Source organism: Bombyx mandarina, chromosome 12 (genome assembly GCF_030267445.1).
Source record: "Bombyx mandarina strain Sakado chromosome 12, ASM3026744v2".
In the NCBI taxonomy this organism is placed as follows: Eukaryota; Metazoa; Arthropoda; class Insecta; order Lepidoptera; family Bombycidae; genus Bombyx; species Bombyx mandarina.
In genome coordinates this window covers 4,914,472-4,933,746 of record NC_143219.1, presented here as the reverse complement: position 1 = coordinate 4,933,746, position 19,275 = coordinate 4,914,472, and the positions used below count along the sequence as shown (strand labels likewise).

General features: G+C 36.1%; 1 protein-coding gene across 5 annotated transcripts in view; it reads left to right on the top strand.

The window, feature by feature from the left end:
• jvl (javelin-like) overlaps nucleotides 1-19,275 on the top strand; it is a 68,071-nt gene that overhangs the window by 44,296 nt on the left and 4,500 nt on the right. For 4 of the 5 annotated variants that reach the window (XM_089731842.1, XM_028174549.2, XM_028174548.2 and 1 more), the window contains exons 2-7: nucleotides 13,704-13,826; nucleotides 14,354-14,581; nucleotides 14,759-15,031; nucleotides 16,037-16,210; nucleotides 18,042-18,140; nucleotides 18,662-18,922. In XM_089731842.1, coding sequence (XP_089587968.1) covers nucleotides 13,704-13,826; nucleotides 14,354-14,581; nucleotides 14,759-15,031; nucleotides 16,037-16,210; nucleotides 18,042-18,140; nucleotides 18,662-18,922 — 1,158 coding nt within the window. Of the gene's footprint in view, nucleotides 1-13,703; nucleotides 13,827-14,353; nucleotides 14,582-14,758; nucleotides 15,032-16,036; nucleotides 16,211-18,041; nucleotides 18,141-18,661; nucleotides 19,083-19,275 lie in introns of all 5 variants that reach the window. The other variant, XR_003624683.2, reaches the window with a different exon arrangement.

Here is a 19,275-nt window from a genome sequence, read left to right as displayed (position 1 = left end):
ACATAAACATTTTGGTACTGCAATTGTTTTTTTGCTATTGACCTCAACATCAACAACGTATACAAATGAAAATAATATAGTATAAAAAATCCGACCTAAAAATTTTTTTTAAGGTTTGAACATGTGACCATTGCCGATCCATCTTATCTGTCGCAAGCGAAACATTTAGATCTTTGCAATGCAATTTGGATGGAGAAAGTCTTCTTGCGCAGTAATGCAGTGCTCAAAAATTTGTTGCACACGCACTTCAACACCAATATAGTCATTTAAAATATCTGGCTTATCATATACATATTATTAAAATTTTAACGTAATGACCGTTGACGCTCTATTATAGTGAAAAATCTAAATCATTTTTAAAACAATGATCGATTTTATATGTGAAAAGTTAAACAGCTGTTATTCAAAAACATTTACCCAAAAGGTTGAAGTCTCAATTGTATTTTATGGAGACAAAATCTCAAGATGGGTGTTGGCATTCATGTTGTCATGTCAAACGCCTCTGGTAGCTACTTTAACTTAAGATGGATCTTGAGCTCGTCCACCCATGCAGACCAAGAAAAAAACACCACATAAAAAGTAGGTCGTTTTCAAAATTAATTATCTATATAAATTATTAGTTTTGCTTAACCATTCACTGTTTACGACAACTGTTTCAAGTATATATTTTTGTGTCTGGAGCCGACTGGCCGCAATCCAGACACCCAAACCGCATAAGAATCTTAAGTAGCCAATCATTAATGATTCATGCAAGTACAGCTGGGCGCCGTTAGCTTATTGACGGCACTTACAGATCGTTCAACTGGCTTCTCTAACATCAATTATATGAATTGCTCTTATCTCTTGTTGTGTGCCTACAGTCGCGTTTCATTCGTGTAATTAGAGATGTTTCATACAAAATGCTGCGTCTGCGACCGAGTGATTGCAATCAACTCGGTGTTGGGTAACATTAGATTACGTTAAAGCTGTGTTTCCTTAATTTTATGTTTTCTCGTAACCTGGTCATCTGTGTTAATGTCTCATGACGGATGAATGTATATAGAGTGTATTTATTTTAACGTGACTAATAACGTAAAACCATACATACATCTTTGATCTTAATAACTACTTATTAATCAGTTTTGTACTGTGGAAAACATTGACTATTCCAGACAGCTAAACTTGAAATTTTATTGCCATTCAAAAAATGATATATTATTAATAATATTTAATTCTTACAGTGTCTAACGTTAAATATTATATTCAAGGTTCAAAATCCGTTTTACAAGTATGGAAGACTTCAAATTATCATGTTGAACAAAGAATTTCTAGGTATGTCATGAGCAATTTAAGTCATGTTAAATTACTCTACCTGTTGTTCGTATCACAAAGACCTCGAAACCGAATAACTGGACTAAAACATTTTTTTTAATAATTCGCTTCGTGCAAACGATGTATGTACATTAACATAAATTATAAAGGTATTGCTACACATCCGCTTTTATTTAATTTTATGTTACGCAGTGCTTCTCTTGAAATTTTGAATGTAAATTATTCATTTTAAATACGCAAATTAAACCACAATGATTCATTATATTTACATATTCTCATTACTATATACAGTGTTTGTTTTTTTTTTCTTATTGCTAATATATAGGGAAGTAATCCGTAACTGACCACTGCTAATGAAAGAAAAAAAATATTCAAAATTTCTAATGTATAAATTTATAAAAGCTTCACACAATTGATTTTTTAGGATGGAAAGATTGCAAGTGGCCTGGCGGTATTTGTTTTCTTCTGGAGCGAAGGACGGGCTTAGTGAAGTGATAATTAAAGTTACTAGCGAATAACCATGTTTTTATTATGCCCATTCTACCTTCATACGAAAACAAATCCAGATATTATTTATCCAGATATCATCATCAGCCCACAGTCATCCACTGCTAGCCGTATGCTTCAAATTATCAACAGGATAAAACCAAAAGATGTATAGCCCAAGTTTTAAGTCGAAGATGAAAATTCTTTTAAGACGCGTCAGTAAAAAACCTTGTTTTTATCACAAAATTAACATTAATAAAAATTATTTATAAGAAAATTGTAGTTATTCATAAAGGTGTAATAAATATAATGAGGCCTGACGCCGGTAAGCGATATCGTATTTCTAATAATTAAAACTTACCCTTGTTATTCAGTTTGTTTGTGTTAATTAACATTCCGCTTACTAAGTGAGAACTCACAAATAATGACTACTAGTTATTTCAGAAATCGATGGTATTAATGTTTTGTTTAATTTTCTAATTAATTTGAACTAGTGAAATAAAAAGCAAAAACTATTTGCACGTTAAGTTTGACAGACATTGTTTTTCTTAGTCTTTTAAAATGTCCGAATTTCTCATAACTTTTCAAACATAAGGATGTCTGTTGGTATCTCGTTGCACACCATCATTTGACCTTTGTGTTCATATTGCATGTCAATTCAAAACGTTGGATATCTGCAACTGGTATATAATATAACCTTAAACAATTTGTGTGTATGTATGTGTGTATCTTCGAATAGAAGAATTCCGTTTTCGAAAGGAATAGTTTCAACGATTGAGGTCTAACCGATTACACCGTGGGGAAAAAAACTTCGATCAAGTGGTAAATTACGTATGAATTTTATCTTCTAACTAAAGATTGTTATTTCAATATCAATGTTGTTAAAGATTATTCTTATGCCGAACCGTTGAAGCCTAATAAGGATAATTTCAAAATAATCTTGCGAGTCCAAATTTTTTTCTCTACCTTATTACTGGTAGTCTAAGGACTAATTCCAGCTACTCTTGGACCGCTAGGTGAGCTGACGGGCTTATTAACTATTCGCCGTATTCGATAAGTTTGGCGGGCATGATGACCGGTGCTTAGAGAACCTAAAAGCATTGAGAGAGGATCGGGAAGATACGATAAGACCAAAAAACAAAATTCGGGCGGTTGCGTCGGTATATCGAACCATCGCGTGTTCAATTGAATATCTTCCCTTTGTTGTCACATCAAAACATAACGAACACTGAGAATAAGTCAACAGTTAGGTAAATTTGTACAATAGGCAATCTTTATCATCTGACAATGATACGATAGGTATCAATTAATATTGAATAGGTTCTGATTTAGCTTGAATCTTTGTCGGTCAAACTTTTTAAACTAGTTGCACTGTACATTAATAATATTAATTTATTACATTAATAATATTAATGTACCTTTGATCTAGAATGTATCCTTCCGTTTTATTTTTGGTTTTTCTATGGTAGCAAATAAACTAGTTAATTATAAACTTTTGATGCTAGGGTGTATCGTGGGCTTGAACTTTTGTGTACCACTATTCTTAACGTTGATGTCGCGACGCAGCCATGCGTTTCGGTTCGAACGGTGAGTGGGACAGCTGTTATTCGAAACAATTGAGTGTTTCAGCTCGAATAGGGTGAGGGCATTCCCGATATAATGTCTCTTTGCTCCGGTAACTACATAACACCAGGTGGACCGCGAGATTGTTTGTACAATGAAATCAATAAAAGAATCATAACCTCTTTGACATGTGTAAAAAGAGTCGAACAGAAGTCATGACGTCATTAAGCAATATTATCTACACAATAAAGGTTGTTTTTTCACGATATTAATTCTCGATTCATTTTTATTGACCCTCTGAAAGTTTTTAAAGCTGTTTTATATCGATAGTTAATATACAAAATCCGGCACCGTACAAGAAATAAAAATTAGAAAATTTCATAAAAAAAACGTATTTTATTGAGTACTAGTCTATATTTATTGTGGCGATTTTCACTGTTTTGCTTTTACTATTTCAATAATAATTACAATGAGTTTTGCGCGAGGCTTCTCATCGGTTGGCCATGGAAGCACAAAACAAACGGGTGGGTGCAACAATCTGTAAACCCACGTATAACATTAGAAACAATGAACCATGAACGATCTCTAAACGTTTGCCATTTACGGTTAACCAACCTACGAATATGTTTTATTAATTACCCATCGTAAAGTTGTTGGCTGTTGACTCAGTCTTTTGTCTATTGTGTTTACTCTGTGAATTTCGAAGATTAAGAAAGTAAGAATGATAAGTAGTTCTGTACTTTCTGGAAATACTGTTCTCTTTTTACTCAGTACTAATATTTTAAGAAATTTATCGTTTATTTAATTAATTTTTCAATATCTTAATGTTTAAAACACAATGTAAAAATTTTTAAAAACAAGACGAAAGCAACTGGAGAACATAACTTCTACTTTTTAGGAGGCAAAGGCTGTGCTCTTGTCTTTTCTGATCTATAATTGTAGTTGCAGCCGTAACCATCATACATTATCAAGTGGACGGTCTGCTAATTGGCCTTCACTGATACCCTCGATTTAAAATCGCGACCCACTGGGAAGATCCGGCAAGAAACTCAGTAGATTGTGTTTATGAGTTAGTTCGTTCGTCAAACTCTTCGTTGTAATCACTGGTGGATTATTACTAGTGGTAGTGCGTCTTGTGATCCGCACGGGTAGGTATCACCACTCTTCCTATTTCTGCCGTGCAGCAGAAATGCATTTCGATTGGAACGGTGGGGCAGCTATTGTACTGTAAAAACTCAGACTATGTCTATGGGCTCCGGTAACCAGTTAAAAACAAGTGGACAGTGAGCTCGTTCACACATCTAAACAATAAAAAAAATCAACGAGGACGGTGACCAGTGCTAGAAGAGCCAAACAGCATGCTTCGACAAGGCATGTCTAGCGACGGCGTCTTTGCTTGATCCCGTCGCCTGGGTCGCATATGTAAAGTCCCGGTTAATTCAAATAAAACAATCAACAATTCAAATACTGAAAATTTTGATTCGACTGGTTGTATAGTCATTTAGAATGAGTAGTTGTTAATCGACTATCCACACAATATGACCTGACAGACCATGAACGCATTAAAAATTTATAAACATCTGTATGACCTATACTTAAAGGTCATATTATTATTTAGAAATGTCAGCAAACGCCTGAAACGAAATCCATCATGCGAACAAGACTAATTAGATTCCCTAGAGTTATTATTAGAAATCTACAGACACATGTTATTAGGCACGTGTATCTCTATTTGCAGGTGGATCTGGATCATTAAATAAAAAAATCTGAAACGTGACTTTGTAGACTGCGACGTTCAATTGTATCCGATTAGCTTCGGGAATTATAATGACACGCCATTGAGAAAGCTGATTAATATTAATTTTCTTATTTACCCAAACATCGACATTCAATTATTGGTTTGTGTGAAATATATATACCGAATGGGTACGGTATCCTGATTTTTCACGACTTGTGTCGCAATAAAGTAATTAATCACTCAATCATATTTGATTAGACATCGAATAAAAAATCGTTGAAAGTTGTCTTTGAACAATGAACATTGGTTTTCGCACACTGTTTTTATTGTCGCAATTATTGGTTCACATGTGATTGTATAATGTTACAAATTTATTTTAACAATTTATGACACGTTACTACATTACCTACTTATTATAAAGCTAGACTTCAAAATAATCACCAACGCTATTAAACCTTAATGTTATGCGGCTCTTCGTAATTATTAGGAAGTATTATATGTGGAAGTCTTGCGTTGTATGCCCGTATTGAAAGATTAATAGTTAGATATAGTCTAACTTAGACAGACTATTACAATATCGTGTCGTATTTTCTGGCTACATGTGACCGATTCATAATTGAGGCATTTCAAATCAATGTCTAATAAATAAAATATGAGGATATAGTTGCGGTGGACATTATTCAATGGTTAATATTAACTAGTTCATGGCCTACCGTTTTATTTGTCTACTTTTATGCCTTCTATCGCGTTATTGATTCTAGTTGATGGACAGGAAACAGACGTGGATTTTATCTAACGCGTAATAAATATGCATTTTTACCAATAAAGTATAGGCCGTATACAAGCGCTTCATATTAGGTGGGGCCATCACGGTTGGTTGTTTTCAAGTATGCGGCTCTTTCCGTATGCGTGCACCGTTTTCCAGCAACATACGTAAATGAATTTTGTAAATCGTGCTTACACATGCATATTCGCGTCGTGAGTGCACGATTTTTTGTACAAAAATATGTAGCTTGCCTAACGATATTTTAATATTATAATTATGAAAAGATGATGATTTTACACCATTTTGATGAAGGTGCTTCATTTTAAAATTAAATTTGTTAAGTTGTTGAGAGACAATACGAAACTAGGTGTGTTGCATTTATCTACCGAATATAAAAATCAATAAAAATAAGTGCAATGTGAGAGCATGTTCTACAACGCGTAAAGCGTTTTTCACGAAGAATCTAAATAGATTCGATTTAACAGTAGACAAAAATCTCATTATTACCGAAACCAACGCTAATATGAAACCGATAGATCGGAGAGTGAAAGCACGTAACGCTCGATTGGATCACGTTGCTCTTCAGTACTTTTATTTGTCGGCAAGTGTCAATAGTTCGCCAACATCTAATTCTGTTTCGCTTGTCTATTTAGTTCAGCCTTCGCCTATACTTCACTAAAAACTTCTTGGAAACCATTTAACATTGTGAGAATTACATGAATGGGTGTATTTAAGTATCAATTTATTGTCGTGTAACTAAACAAGTTGTTGTTTGACTAGGATCGTAAAACTACAATGATAAACTGTGTTGTTAGTTATATGAAATGGATTCACTTAGTGAAGTTACAATTTTTCATCTAATAACTCACTCTGGCGCATTTCTCAACAGTTAGCTGTACCGTTAGCTGGCGTCCAACCATTTAATGATGCTGTTTTACCATTTAAATGTGGTTGCCGGATGTTACGATTAAAACATGTCCTTATACAAATTATACTAGCGCCTCGTTCTTCTGATACTTTATGTTTTTTTAATTAGCGTAGATGGGCAGCCAGATCCACGTGCTTAGCGTTGTCAAATTACTATTAAAGTCTAGAGACATTACATAGTGAATGCGGCTCTATCTTAACATATACTGTCAAAGTCTCAATGCTTTAGAGTAAACACCTAAGATCATAATAAAAGTTCTTTTTTGTCATTTGACTCTTGCGCAACTTTAAGACTGATATTAAAAACTTTGTAGGTGTTCTTTTTTATTAGAATACAATTGCCAAAATTACGTAGATGCATGACGTGTCTCTATTTTTTATTGCCTGTAATTTAATATTATTTGTTACTTATCGTGTGTCACAAAACAATTCCGCATGTTCCACGCTGATATAGACAACTGCAGATATCAAAAATAATACTTATGATTTTTCAATAAAAACAATCGGACAACAAAAATCCTTTCGTTTGGAGTTTTTAATTACCGAACACTTAAATTGCAAGTGTGTAACATAGCTGCTTGCTCGCAGTTCCACGAACGATAACTTTGGAATATATCAACAAACTAATGCAAAACTAACTAAAATGTTCTTGAAATGGGAATCCACCTCGTATAGGTTTTTGATCAGAAGAAAACAATATATTTTATTCAGTATCTGAAGTAAGTAAAATTGCCAGTTATTGTGTCATAAAAAATCGCATCAGTAGTCTTAACATGATGGTCAACCGAATAAATCATTTTGTTTTTTTTTGACCCGAATTTTCGACTCGGACTTGCGCTTTTCAGAATTTCGAACGTATTCATGAGCTATCGTACAGATTTTATACCAATTTTCACTTGAAGTAAGCTACTTTTTATTATTTATTTATTTTATTTTTTACCTCAAGTTCATTTAGGGAACATTAAACAAAGCATCCAAACAATGTCTAAATCAATGCTAAATTATCCATTAGTCGTCATATAAAAATTATGTGACATAAACGTCCGGGTGTAATTTTTCGGTTGTGGTTTGAACCAGTGTTGTGCATTAATAGTCTTATTGTTATGTAGAGATTTATGTTTGACATTATTTTGTTACACTAAAAAGTGTGACAGATTATTAAGAATGATTTACTGGTTTACCAAATTTTTACTGGTAGTAGAACCTCTTGTGAGTCGGTAGGTACCACCGCCCCTCCTGTTTCTGCCGTGAAGCAGTAATGCGTTTCGGTTTGAAGGGTGGGGCAGCCGTTGTAACTATACTGAGACCTTAGAACTTATATCTCAAGGTGTCTGGCGCATTTACGTTGTAGATGTCTATGGGCTCCAGTAACCACTTAACACCAGGTGGGCTGTGAGCTCGTCCACACATCTAAGCAATAAAAAAAATGTAGGCGAGGGTTTTTTATTACCCTAACATATATAAACAAACACCTGTTACAGTTTTATAATAGTAACTTGATTGCTGGCAGCTCGACAACTGTGCGCTGGTTTTATGATATTATTATGTAGATTGATTTTTTTTTCTTGTTCTCTGTAAGTGTCCAATTTGATGGAGAAAAGCAATCCGCAAATTACGTTACTTCTATTACCATCTAACAAATGAATGGGGGATACTTATGTTTTATTGTCATGCTAATGATACTTATTGGGTAAGCTAGAAAGGAAAGTTGGTTTCGTAGTGTTCTGTTGTTAATACGTAATATACTTATTGACGCACTCTTTTTTATAAATTAATTATTTTTAATTTATTATTTTAATGTTGTATTCATATTAAATTTAATATGCATGACCTAAGTAAGAAGATATTGCGTAGTAGTCCGATTAAGATCAAGACAACGGGTACAGTATACAGTATAGTTCCAATCATGCGTCAAAGTAGTACTGTTTTTATCGTACTTCTCTTTTCATACCTTGATTCCTTGTAATTACATGTTACAAGTCTTTCAACAGGGTAGGTGTTAACACTGCAAATTTTTGGCGCGTAGCATTCAAGCCGTGATACCAGTACGTTGAAACTTCGATCTTGTAGGTAGACTTTAGTAGTAGTAAATAGGTAGGCTTTCGATATGATAATGTCGACAATTCCGAAGTAAAACTACTCATAATATTTTAAAATTAAATATGGTCTGATTTATACTAAAATATACAAAATATAAATTGCAGATTCTATTATTTAAGGTCATTAAGTTTTTATAAAACTAGTGTATAAACAAATTGCAAGGACTGTGAACTCATCCGTGATTAGGAAGAAACTGCAGCAATTCGTCTGGGTTTTAATTCTTTAAAATAATAACTGTAAGTTTATAATATTAATTTAGTAATGTTTTAGATTCTTTTAAGAATAATGAGTCAACGCAAAGAGATATCGAAAGAACAGGTAGAATGTGTTTAAATGGAGATAGATATTAAACAGTTCAACGCGTATATTATTGGATACTTTCAAAGACCGGCCGGCTGGTGTCAAGCTGTAACCAACACGTAGGTACCACAACACGGTATTGCCGGTTACCATCTTGCGGTAAATTCCGAAAAAGTAAAAAAAAATCAACCTGATTTTACTTAAATATTACGTTATAATAGATTATTAACATATGGTTCATCTTTTCTAGAATGTACTTACAACTTGTTTTGTCCTGTACATATTTATTCAATCGTATGTCGTTCTTAGAATAAATGGTGCTGTTTCATTGTTCTGTGAAGTTTCATTCAATTTGAAGACGTAACAAATCGCGGTTTTTGTGCCTGCACAATAAAATGTAGTTGTCGAGCAAATGATATTTCTCAATACTCAAGTTCTAAATTATGGATTAAACATGTACATTTTGTCGAGGTCTCTATTTGATTGTGGTTTTTGCTTAATATGAGTTTGTATTGCGAACATGGTTTACACATTTAGTAAAGTTGGTAAACTATAAATCAATTTTATATAGCTGACACTTAAGTTCAGCTGTCTGTACAACAATACAAACAATATTGTAGGTACTACAGTACGAATAACGACTATGACTAACTACTTAGTATTAACTAAATAACTTTCAAACATCACTGGCAATTCTTTTACTGAGAACAGTTGTAAACATGAAGAGCGCAACGTTTCATTTAAGCTTAGATTTATGTTTTATGTTTATGAAACAAATGAGTGTAACTTGTGTATTGAAAGACCTTTCTTAATTTTATTAATTAATAAAAAAAATCAAAAAATCTTCCACAGAGCGGGTGACATTAATTGGTTTAGTTTATATGCAAACTTAACTTAGAAAGAAAGTAAGCGCGGATCAGATTTTTACTTACCTACGCTACTAACATCTGTTTTAGTTAGTAGTGCTTACAAAAAATGTAACGTAATGGAAACCATATTTTGGTATTCAAAGGCTAAATAGGAGAACCTACTTATTACCTAACAAGTAAACGATCGGATCATGTCTAGTAAATTTCCGCTTTATTGTTCAGTAAAACATCCTTGTCCCGGTTCCCAGCGAATTTAGCCACATTGCTTCAGAAAACCAACGTTTATTTTAATCGGTCAAAATTATAGAACGTGTACACGCTATGAGATAATGAGCTGGTTCTAATATATATAAAAAAAAACACTCATGAATGTTGGTAACGGTAATGTGAATCGTTCATTGCAGACATCTAGAACGCCGGGCGAAACGAATGCCGAGAGGTAACTAAGTACATGCGCACAATAATAAATATTTTTGTTGTATTTTGTAGAAAAAATACTAAATGGTAGTTACTATATTTGTATGAACCATTCTCCACTTCAAATCAACTAGGGTTTTTGGTTATTACAATTAAATAAATAAATAGTAATAAAGTGAAATTTCTGTATGTCTTTTTTTTTGCTTCGGTTTTTTTGGGAAACAGTAAATCGTCGGATCTTCGTTCACGCGCCAACTAAAATCTTCTGTAACTAAATAACCCGCGTCCGAATCTCACCAGAGACTAAACTCGACAAGGTCACGAAAGTGATTCCTTGCAGGCCCAGCATAGATAGGAAAAAAAACTCGAATTTAGCACTAAATAGGTAGTAACTACCATCTTATTTCCGCCGCCTTTAGATTAGATACTTCCATTTCAATATTTTTAAATAATAGATATTTCAGTTAGTATGATTTATATTTGCATTAAACTATAGAGTTTAATTTAAGTATTTACTTTAGTGTTACAGATTATGTTTGGCAAAATTTAAGAAAATTACCCTTTCGAACCTAACACAGACTTAGCTACTTTTATCGAATTGTCTAAACACGACAAATACTTACCTTAATGTCATACCACACTATTAAGCTATTCTAACGATCAGACTGTGTTTAACGAGATGGAGACACGGCCTTGCCGTGACGCAATTGTAAAGAAAGTGAAAACAAGAAATCGCCACCAAAACGTAGTGTCATTGAATGAAAAGTCAGTTGTTCTGGTGGTCGTTTGTCAACAGTTTGTGGGCGCCGGTCGGTTACCACTAAAACACGCTTTCACACAGCTGTTGTGAATAAAACTAGTTTCCGTTAATTGCTACTAAATAAAAAAAAATACGCGGAATGCTTGGTAAACAAAATAGCTTCGCAATGTTCGAGACTTGTCTTCTTTTTGGTTATGGCACGAACGGACTGAAGACAATATAATTTTACCGTTTAATCACCGTGAATGACTTGGCAATAATTCTCGTTGTGGGTCATCAATCATCTTGGGAATTATGTGTGTATGTAGCACCGCAGCAATACATATTATAAACGGTTAAGCATTTATTTTATATACTGAGGGTAAACAATTTAAGCGAAATAATCGTAGCTATCGATTCATTCAATTGCAGTGCAGATCAGTATCACCCTTTATGTACCTGTTTTCATTTTTATCAAAAATGATAAGAGGTTTATTTAAGTTATTGACAACATTGAACCTGATAAGCCTCTGATATAATTATGAATTTGAAAAAAAAAAATTGTTTTAACCGGTTGCATATTAAAAACACAATTATTTTCGAGTGTTATGCGGAAATTGTAAAGTTGTCATCTTTATAAGTGTAAAAATATTTTAAAAATCTGAAAAAAAAAAATTGTAAACAAAAACGGATTTGTGATGTCTTCTGGTATTTTAGCTACGATTGTATCACTGTTCTGTGGATGTTTTTAGCAGTTATGGTTTATCTGGGGTGTTTGAGAGTACGTTCTTAATTTAATAATGTTTAAAATTTTAAGTAAGTACTACTACACAGTACTATTGATTTTCGTAGGAAATAGCAACTAAAATGGTGGTCCTTAATAGAACGAATCTGTATTATTGGACACGCTTGGACAAATAAATACTTGGATTTACACTTTATCATAGATTTATACCTACAATGCCAAATTATAAGCTTGTTTCTTAAATACTATTATACTAACTACTAACTTCCATTTCCTTCTTCAATAACACATACTTGTGTTCCAGGAATTGTCCAAAAGTAGATTTTGCGCCGATCATCTACCCTCACCAAGATGTCTGGCTTCACCAGATAAAATGCAATATCCTTCTGTAAGAGAAGTTGAAGAAGTACTTAATGGTATTAACAGTTTGATTCTCAGTACCAATGTTGATGTTAACGAGTATCTTCGTATGACTTTGTTTTTTTAACTCTTAGCACATAAACGCTACAATGAGAATCGGATTTCGCAGGCATTATTATAACTATCCTGTTGTCAAATCTTCAAATACATCACTCTTCATACCTACTGAATTCAACGAACCGGTTTGTAAAAACACATTATAATTACTAATGATGACAATAGGTTCGAAGGAAGAGAGGCGTCGCTTTGTTGGATGTTGTGTCCGGGTGCGCATTCGACCGTAACGTAATTTAACGGTGGGGCACACCGCGACATTATTCTGTTTTGCATTGATCACTTGTAATGGCTAGTAAGCTATTTAATAGATTGCTCTGGTTTACCTTTGTATACCATAGACAATCACAGTCGTATACGTTTACGTTTGTTTTAACAATGATATAGGTACCTAATGTAATTAAATTTGAAAATCTTGTATATATAAAATTCTCGTGTCACAATGTTAAATCAAATCAAATAAAATCAAAAAAAAATTATTCAACATAAATGAAAGTACATACTTGTTGAACGTCAAAAGAACTACCGCCAATTCACAAGAACTAGCTTTATAGTAAGCTTTATTGCACAGATGTACTTTAATAGTTTTCTTAAACCTATGTGTATGTAGGTTCTGAACATCTTGTGGGATATTGTTGTACAGGCGCACAGACAAACACCCGAATGAAATTCGTATCTTATGTAACCTACTCATCGGCATAACAAGCTTGTGTTCGTTCCTAGTATTTCTATTATGTATGTCCGACTTTTTAGGAAACTCCTCAATATGTTTACGAACATACATTAAATTTTCAAAAATGTATTGGGAAATGTACTGTTAGTTACCATACCCCTCTGAAACGATTTGACCGATTTTTATAAAATTTTATATGCATGTTCACTAGGTCTGAGAATCGGCTACTATCTATTTTTCATACCCCTAAGTGATAAGGGTTGTCCACCCCTAACATTTATTTTTTGTAATTTTTTTGTTTGTTTTAATGAGGCATTATTTGGTTGAAGGAAGTTTTGTTATTTTTATATTCCCTCATCGTTCACAGCGCTACATGCCTCTTTCACTCTAGCGTTGTGAACGATCAGGGAGTATAAAAATAACAAAACCTCATTCAACCAAATGCTCAACCATGCCTCTTTCACTCATTTACCACATCCTTACACACTTACAATATGTTAGTTCTTTTTCTACACTAGAAATTCCTTACAAATCTTATATATGCCAAAACAATGTTTGCCGGGTCAGCTAATGATAATATATTCCCTTGTTTCAGACGGGCGGTGCGGACAGTGCCAGCGGAGGGTCTGGTGGCTCGGGCATGGAATGTCTTCCTCTCCGTTCTCAATCATTCCACTACCTTGTCTCAGAGCAGGCTAAATCCCTCGTCGCATTACAGGTGAGCAAAGAAGTGTATAGATAAAAAATAATAATTCCAAGACACACAAAACCTAAATAGACCCGGTTTGTAGGGGTTATTATACATAGCCGTTATTAACAATATAATTGAGACTTCGACCTCTTGTTTCAAGGTGAACAGTGACATTCACGTTTGAAGTCTGACCACTAAAGCGCTGTCTACTCAAATAATTTTGTATTTTAGTTTGTCTACGTGGTTACTTACCTACCTATTTATTACTTGCCAATTGGTTTTATATATGTTTATGCGATCATGATAATTCTATAAACCTCTGAAAATTTATGTCACATCATCATCGCACACAACTGGGACAGCGAGAAGGCGCAAACCTTATTTAAAAAAAAAATCGCAATTAAATAGCGTCTTTAACACATAACTTTTGGGTCATCAGCTCATCCGCCAATCAAAAGGATTTTTTTTACAAAATTTCGATTCAATCGTTAGCCGTCGAAAGTTTTTCGACCGGTATTCTATGCTCAAAGTAAATTTGTACAATTTTTGATCAGGAACTCCAGAATGAGGTCGGGGCCCTGCTCGAGTTCCGCGACCTCGTCATCGAGACGTTCCCGAATCTTCGGTCAAAGATGGCGCCGTCGCGCGGGAACAGCGTTACTCGGCGCGACTGGGAGCCCGGAGTGCGCGTGCGGCGCAAGCTCCCCGCGCCACAAGAGCCGCGAGCTAAACCTCATCCCTCCGTGCAAGACTCCGGCTTCAGCACAGAGACCTCATGCAAGGTACTAACGTAAACTATGCTAGCTGCTACGCATACTACCAGTGCATACGGCCTTCCTCAAAGATTTATAAACTGACTAGTTAGAAACGTTAGTTCCTTTTACCAAGATTTCTAAGTCTATCATCGAAACTGAATAATCAAGTTCTGTTGTTAATTAGTTTCGCTGAACGGGTTTCAGGAAGCGCATTCGTCCGCATCCGCGTCGGCTTCAGCGTCGAGGTCGCGTCCGTTGGAAGACGAACTGTGGGCGTTACTTGATGTCATCCAACGTAAGGGCGGCAGGTTGCGGGAAGAGGCCGAACTGCTGCGTGGGGAACTCGACGAGCGGGCTACAGCCGAAGACGAATTCACCCACACCGTCTCACACCAGCACTGCGATTGTGAACATGTACAGAGGTTGCGCGAGGAACGAGACGCCTTGCTCGAAAGAACAGCGCAGCTTGAAGCGCAGGTACATAGTATTACTGGGATGTTGCAACTCATATAATATTTTGCAAACCGTTATCGGTGATAATGTCACTTTCGTCATGTCAACTTGAGATTCAGTGTTGCTTCTGTTACACTGCACAATAATATGGCAACTTTTGTCTGATGATTTACTTTTAGCACGTGCTGTTTGCTAATTTGACGTTGATGATTTCAAATATACCCTCAGTTTTATTTGTAACAGCTCTCGTTTACGAGATATAGCTTTCACGAATCGCTGTGTTAGTGTGTTATTTATTTTAATAAAAAAAATATTGTTTTCTTTTTTAAATAAATTCCAATCTTCTTCATCTTCAAGAAGAGTTGACACATCAATGATCCATATCATTTTTGGTTCATTTGCATAGAGTACATATTTAAAGAAAACTGTTTGTATATAATATAATTATAAATAGGTACCGTATAGTACGTATTTATACCGTTTGTATTGTGTCATTTTATCGATATGCATTTCTATATAATATGATTGGTAAAATTTCATGAAATGCTGATTTGTAGTACAAAACAAGGCCGAAGGATAAAGCTGTTTATTCACTTTGAGAAGGCGGCACGCCATGAAAACCCTCTTGTCGTGGCCGCCGGTAATTACAACCCGATCCTGTGGACCAAATAGTATACAGTCGACGTCGCCCCAAACACATTACGGATCCTCCCGATCCATTAACGGTGCTTTTAGGTACCTCAAGCACCGGTCACCGTACTCGCCGAACCAGTCTCTTGCGACGAAGGGCTCGATGAGTAAATTAACCTATAAACACAGCCCCCCACTGAGTTTCTCGCCAAATCTTGTCAGTGGGTTGCGTTTCCGATCCGGTGGTAGATTCTGCGAAGCACTGCTCTTGCTAGGGTCAGTGTTATAAACACTCCCGGTTTGAGCCCCGCGAGGTCACCTACTAGCTCGGTGAATCTAGAATCCCCTCGAGGTTACTAGATAGGAAGGAATAAAAAAAAAAATTTGCATTTACTCCAGGTGCATTCGTCGAGCAAGCCGACATCGGCGCTGGGCCGGCTGGACTCTACGTTTGGTTCGCCGTCACGAGTGCGCGTGCCGACTCCCGATTCGGAAAAGTTCGCGGCGATTCTACTCGAGAGCAATCCCGTCGAACTGCAGAGACAACTCCTCAACTCCACCGTTCAGAATCAGGTTAGCGTTTGATTCTTAAATATTTTTGAGTTGACACAGGGCGTGGACTTTCGGAACGGCCTATTGATTTGGACGCTTGGTGTACTCGTGATGCAGAGATTATGTACCCGATTTTCTCTCAGATTTGGTTAAATTTCTCAAGCATTTATAATTTTGTATGATGTTGTAATCTACGTAAAATTATTTTTAGGGCATTTTGTGAGGTCACGCAGGCTAGGATCTACTCCTCCCAAGAAACTGTATATGATATAGAAAAACTTTAATATTTAGTACAAAATTACATACGTATGTAACTTTGCTTGTTTCTGAAGTTGAAATTGATACAAAATATAATATGAAATTTAAAATAAATTGACCTTTTTAACATGGTTTTATATATTTTTATTAGACCAAAACAATAAGAGTACATATTAAACTGTTATTAATCCTTGATATGTGTAAAAATTTGCAAGTTGATAGAATATCATAAAGTTGATGAAATTTATGTTGAAAGATTCCGTTACATAGATAGGTAGACAGACGGAAATACACGCAGAGCGAGCTAATAAAATCGTATTAAACAACATAAATTGAAATAATTACAATCGCTTCAGCCTATTGTAACAAACAAACAAAAAAGAATCGTAAAGAAGTAAACTAGTAATAATTGTAAGTGAGATGACGTAAATGAGTACGTGACTGTCATTGCTGTAACGATAGACGGCGTAAACGGAGTTTTCGGCAAAATTACGCGGAACAAAGCTAATGGACTGTGTCGACGGATCATTATGAGAGGCTATGTGCTCGCGTATTGTTCATTAAAGACCGTTCTCGTCTTTAAGTTAAATTTAAAACTTTTCAAACTACCGATAACGACAGTAAACGCACAAAATAATTTGTGGTAAGCGTCTTTCGACTTATTATTTTTACGCGACTTCGTGTCTAATTTTAGTACGAGTACTTTCGTTCGATCTCTTTTTTATTTATTTTTATTTTTTTTATTGCTTAGATGTGTGGACGAGCTCACAGCCCACCTGGTGTTAAGTGGTTACTGGAGCCCATAGACATCTACAACGTAAATGCGCCACACACCTTGAGATATAGTTCTATGGTCTCAGTATAGTCACAACGGCTGCCCCACCCTTCAAACCGAAACGCATTACTGCTTCACGGCAGAAATAGGCGGCGGTGGTACCTACCCGTGCGGACTCACAAGGGTCCTACCACCAGTAATTACGCAAATTATAATTTTGCGGGTTTGATTTTTATTGCACGGTGTTATTCCTTCATCGTGGAAGTTAATCGTGAACATTTGTTGAGTACGTATTTCATTAGAAAAATTGGTACCCGCCTGCGGGATTCGAACACCGGTGCATCGCTACATACGAATGCACCGGACGTCTTATCCTTTAGGCCACGACGACTTCAATCTCGATTGCTGTCAATTAACTTAACGCCATAAATACGTAACTGCGTTGCGTGGTCTAGAGTAGTACTCAGGTTGAACCCGTGAGCTCACCTACCAGTCCGCGGATAGATGAAAGTGGAGGACTATTTGACGAAACGTCTAAAGATACGGGCATTAGTCAACTCCAAATAAATGCCCTTTCTGTAAATTTATATTTCGTAGACACATAGTCTAAAATGAACTGATTTTAATTGCGTTACAATACGTATTTGGATATGATAACTTTGAATCATATTTCTTTAGTACCATTGTGATTACAAAATAGATGAAATGACGATAAAAAGAGAAAAAAATGCACATTTATAGGGTTTAGCCAGCGAGAGAACGTTACAGAATACTTCTGTAGATACATATAAATAATGGTGGCGTCTGGTCAATTTTCAGGTTTTAAGTGAACGGCTGAAACGTGTCGTTGCGCAGCGTTCGTCACTTTTCGAAAGATTAGAAAGAGCGCGAGATGTCAACGAAGATCTAAAATTTAGAGTAAGTTATTTTTAATGTTACAACACGTTGTATGTACACGCATTTCAAGTAAAAAACGAATGCGATCTATGAGCGTTGTGAGCGTTTCTGTTTGACATCTTATGTAAATAATAGGTAATATTTATAAATTTAAACTGAATTATTAATATTGTATACTTCTCGTCCCTTTGAGCTCATTATTTTAAGAAAGTTTATGCAAGCGAAGTGATTTATTATATTGTGGGCTTATCCTATAATAATTATATTAGATAAACATATAAGTATGTATTATATTGTGAAGAGTACCTAAATGTGTGTGCATGGAATGTGGGATAAGCCCACAACATCTTTAATGAATGTTGGTTAAATAAGATTAAAGATTAGAATAGCGACCATATCAATCAATAATTATTCTAAGAATTTCTACCTTAACTTTGAAAGTGCTGCCATCTACACTACCTCCTATAGCTTATTTATGGGCTCTAAAATTGGATGGGTTTACATTAAAAAACAATTAGGAAAGCGTACATATCTGATTCCAGTTGGAGGAAAAGAGCATAGAGGCGGAGACGGCCCGGGGTCGCGTGCGGCAGCTGGAGGCGGGCGCGCACAGCAGCATGCGGGAGATGGAGCCGCTGGCGCTCCCGGGCGAGGCTCCCGGGCGCCGGGCGCGGCCCTCCCGCATCCCGCTGCACAAGGGCGCCGCCCCCCGCCAGCCGCCGCCCCGCCCCCCCTCCGCACACTCGCAGCGCTCGACCAAGTCCGCGGTGCCCGTGCGCCGGGAGCCCGCGCCCGACGCCAAGGTGCGCGCGCGCTCCTTCTGGAACAATTGGTTCTTTAAAGACTCCTAGGGGACAGCGCCCCCTCCCCCCCGTGCTAAAACCCACCGTGTGAGAGTGCACCAGTGACTCGCTTCCGTCCGGTTACGGTTAACGCTCGCCGGCCCATGCCATTATGTCGATAGTAAGTTTTCGTTTCTGTTCGTTTTCGTTCGCGGCGTTCACTCCATTTGTCCGTTGAGTTGTCGCGATTCGAGCGAACGCGTCCGAAGCTTTGGCGGCCCGAAAATCAAACGCATCAACCGAGTAAGATTTCCGCAGTTCTCGTCCGCTTTCTGAAGATTTGCTGTATCTATAAATTCGTGAACGACGAAGAG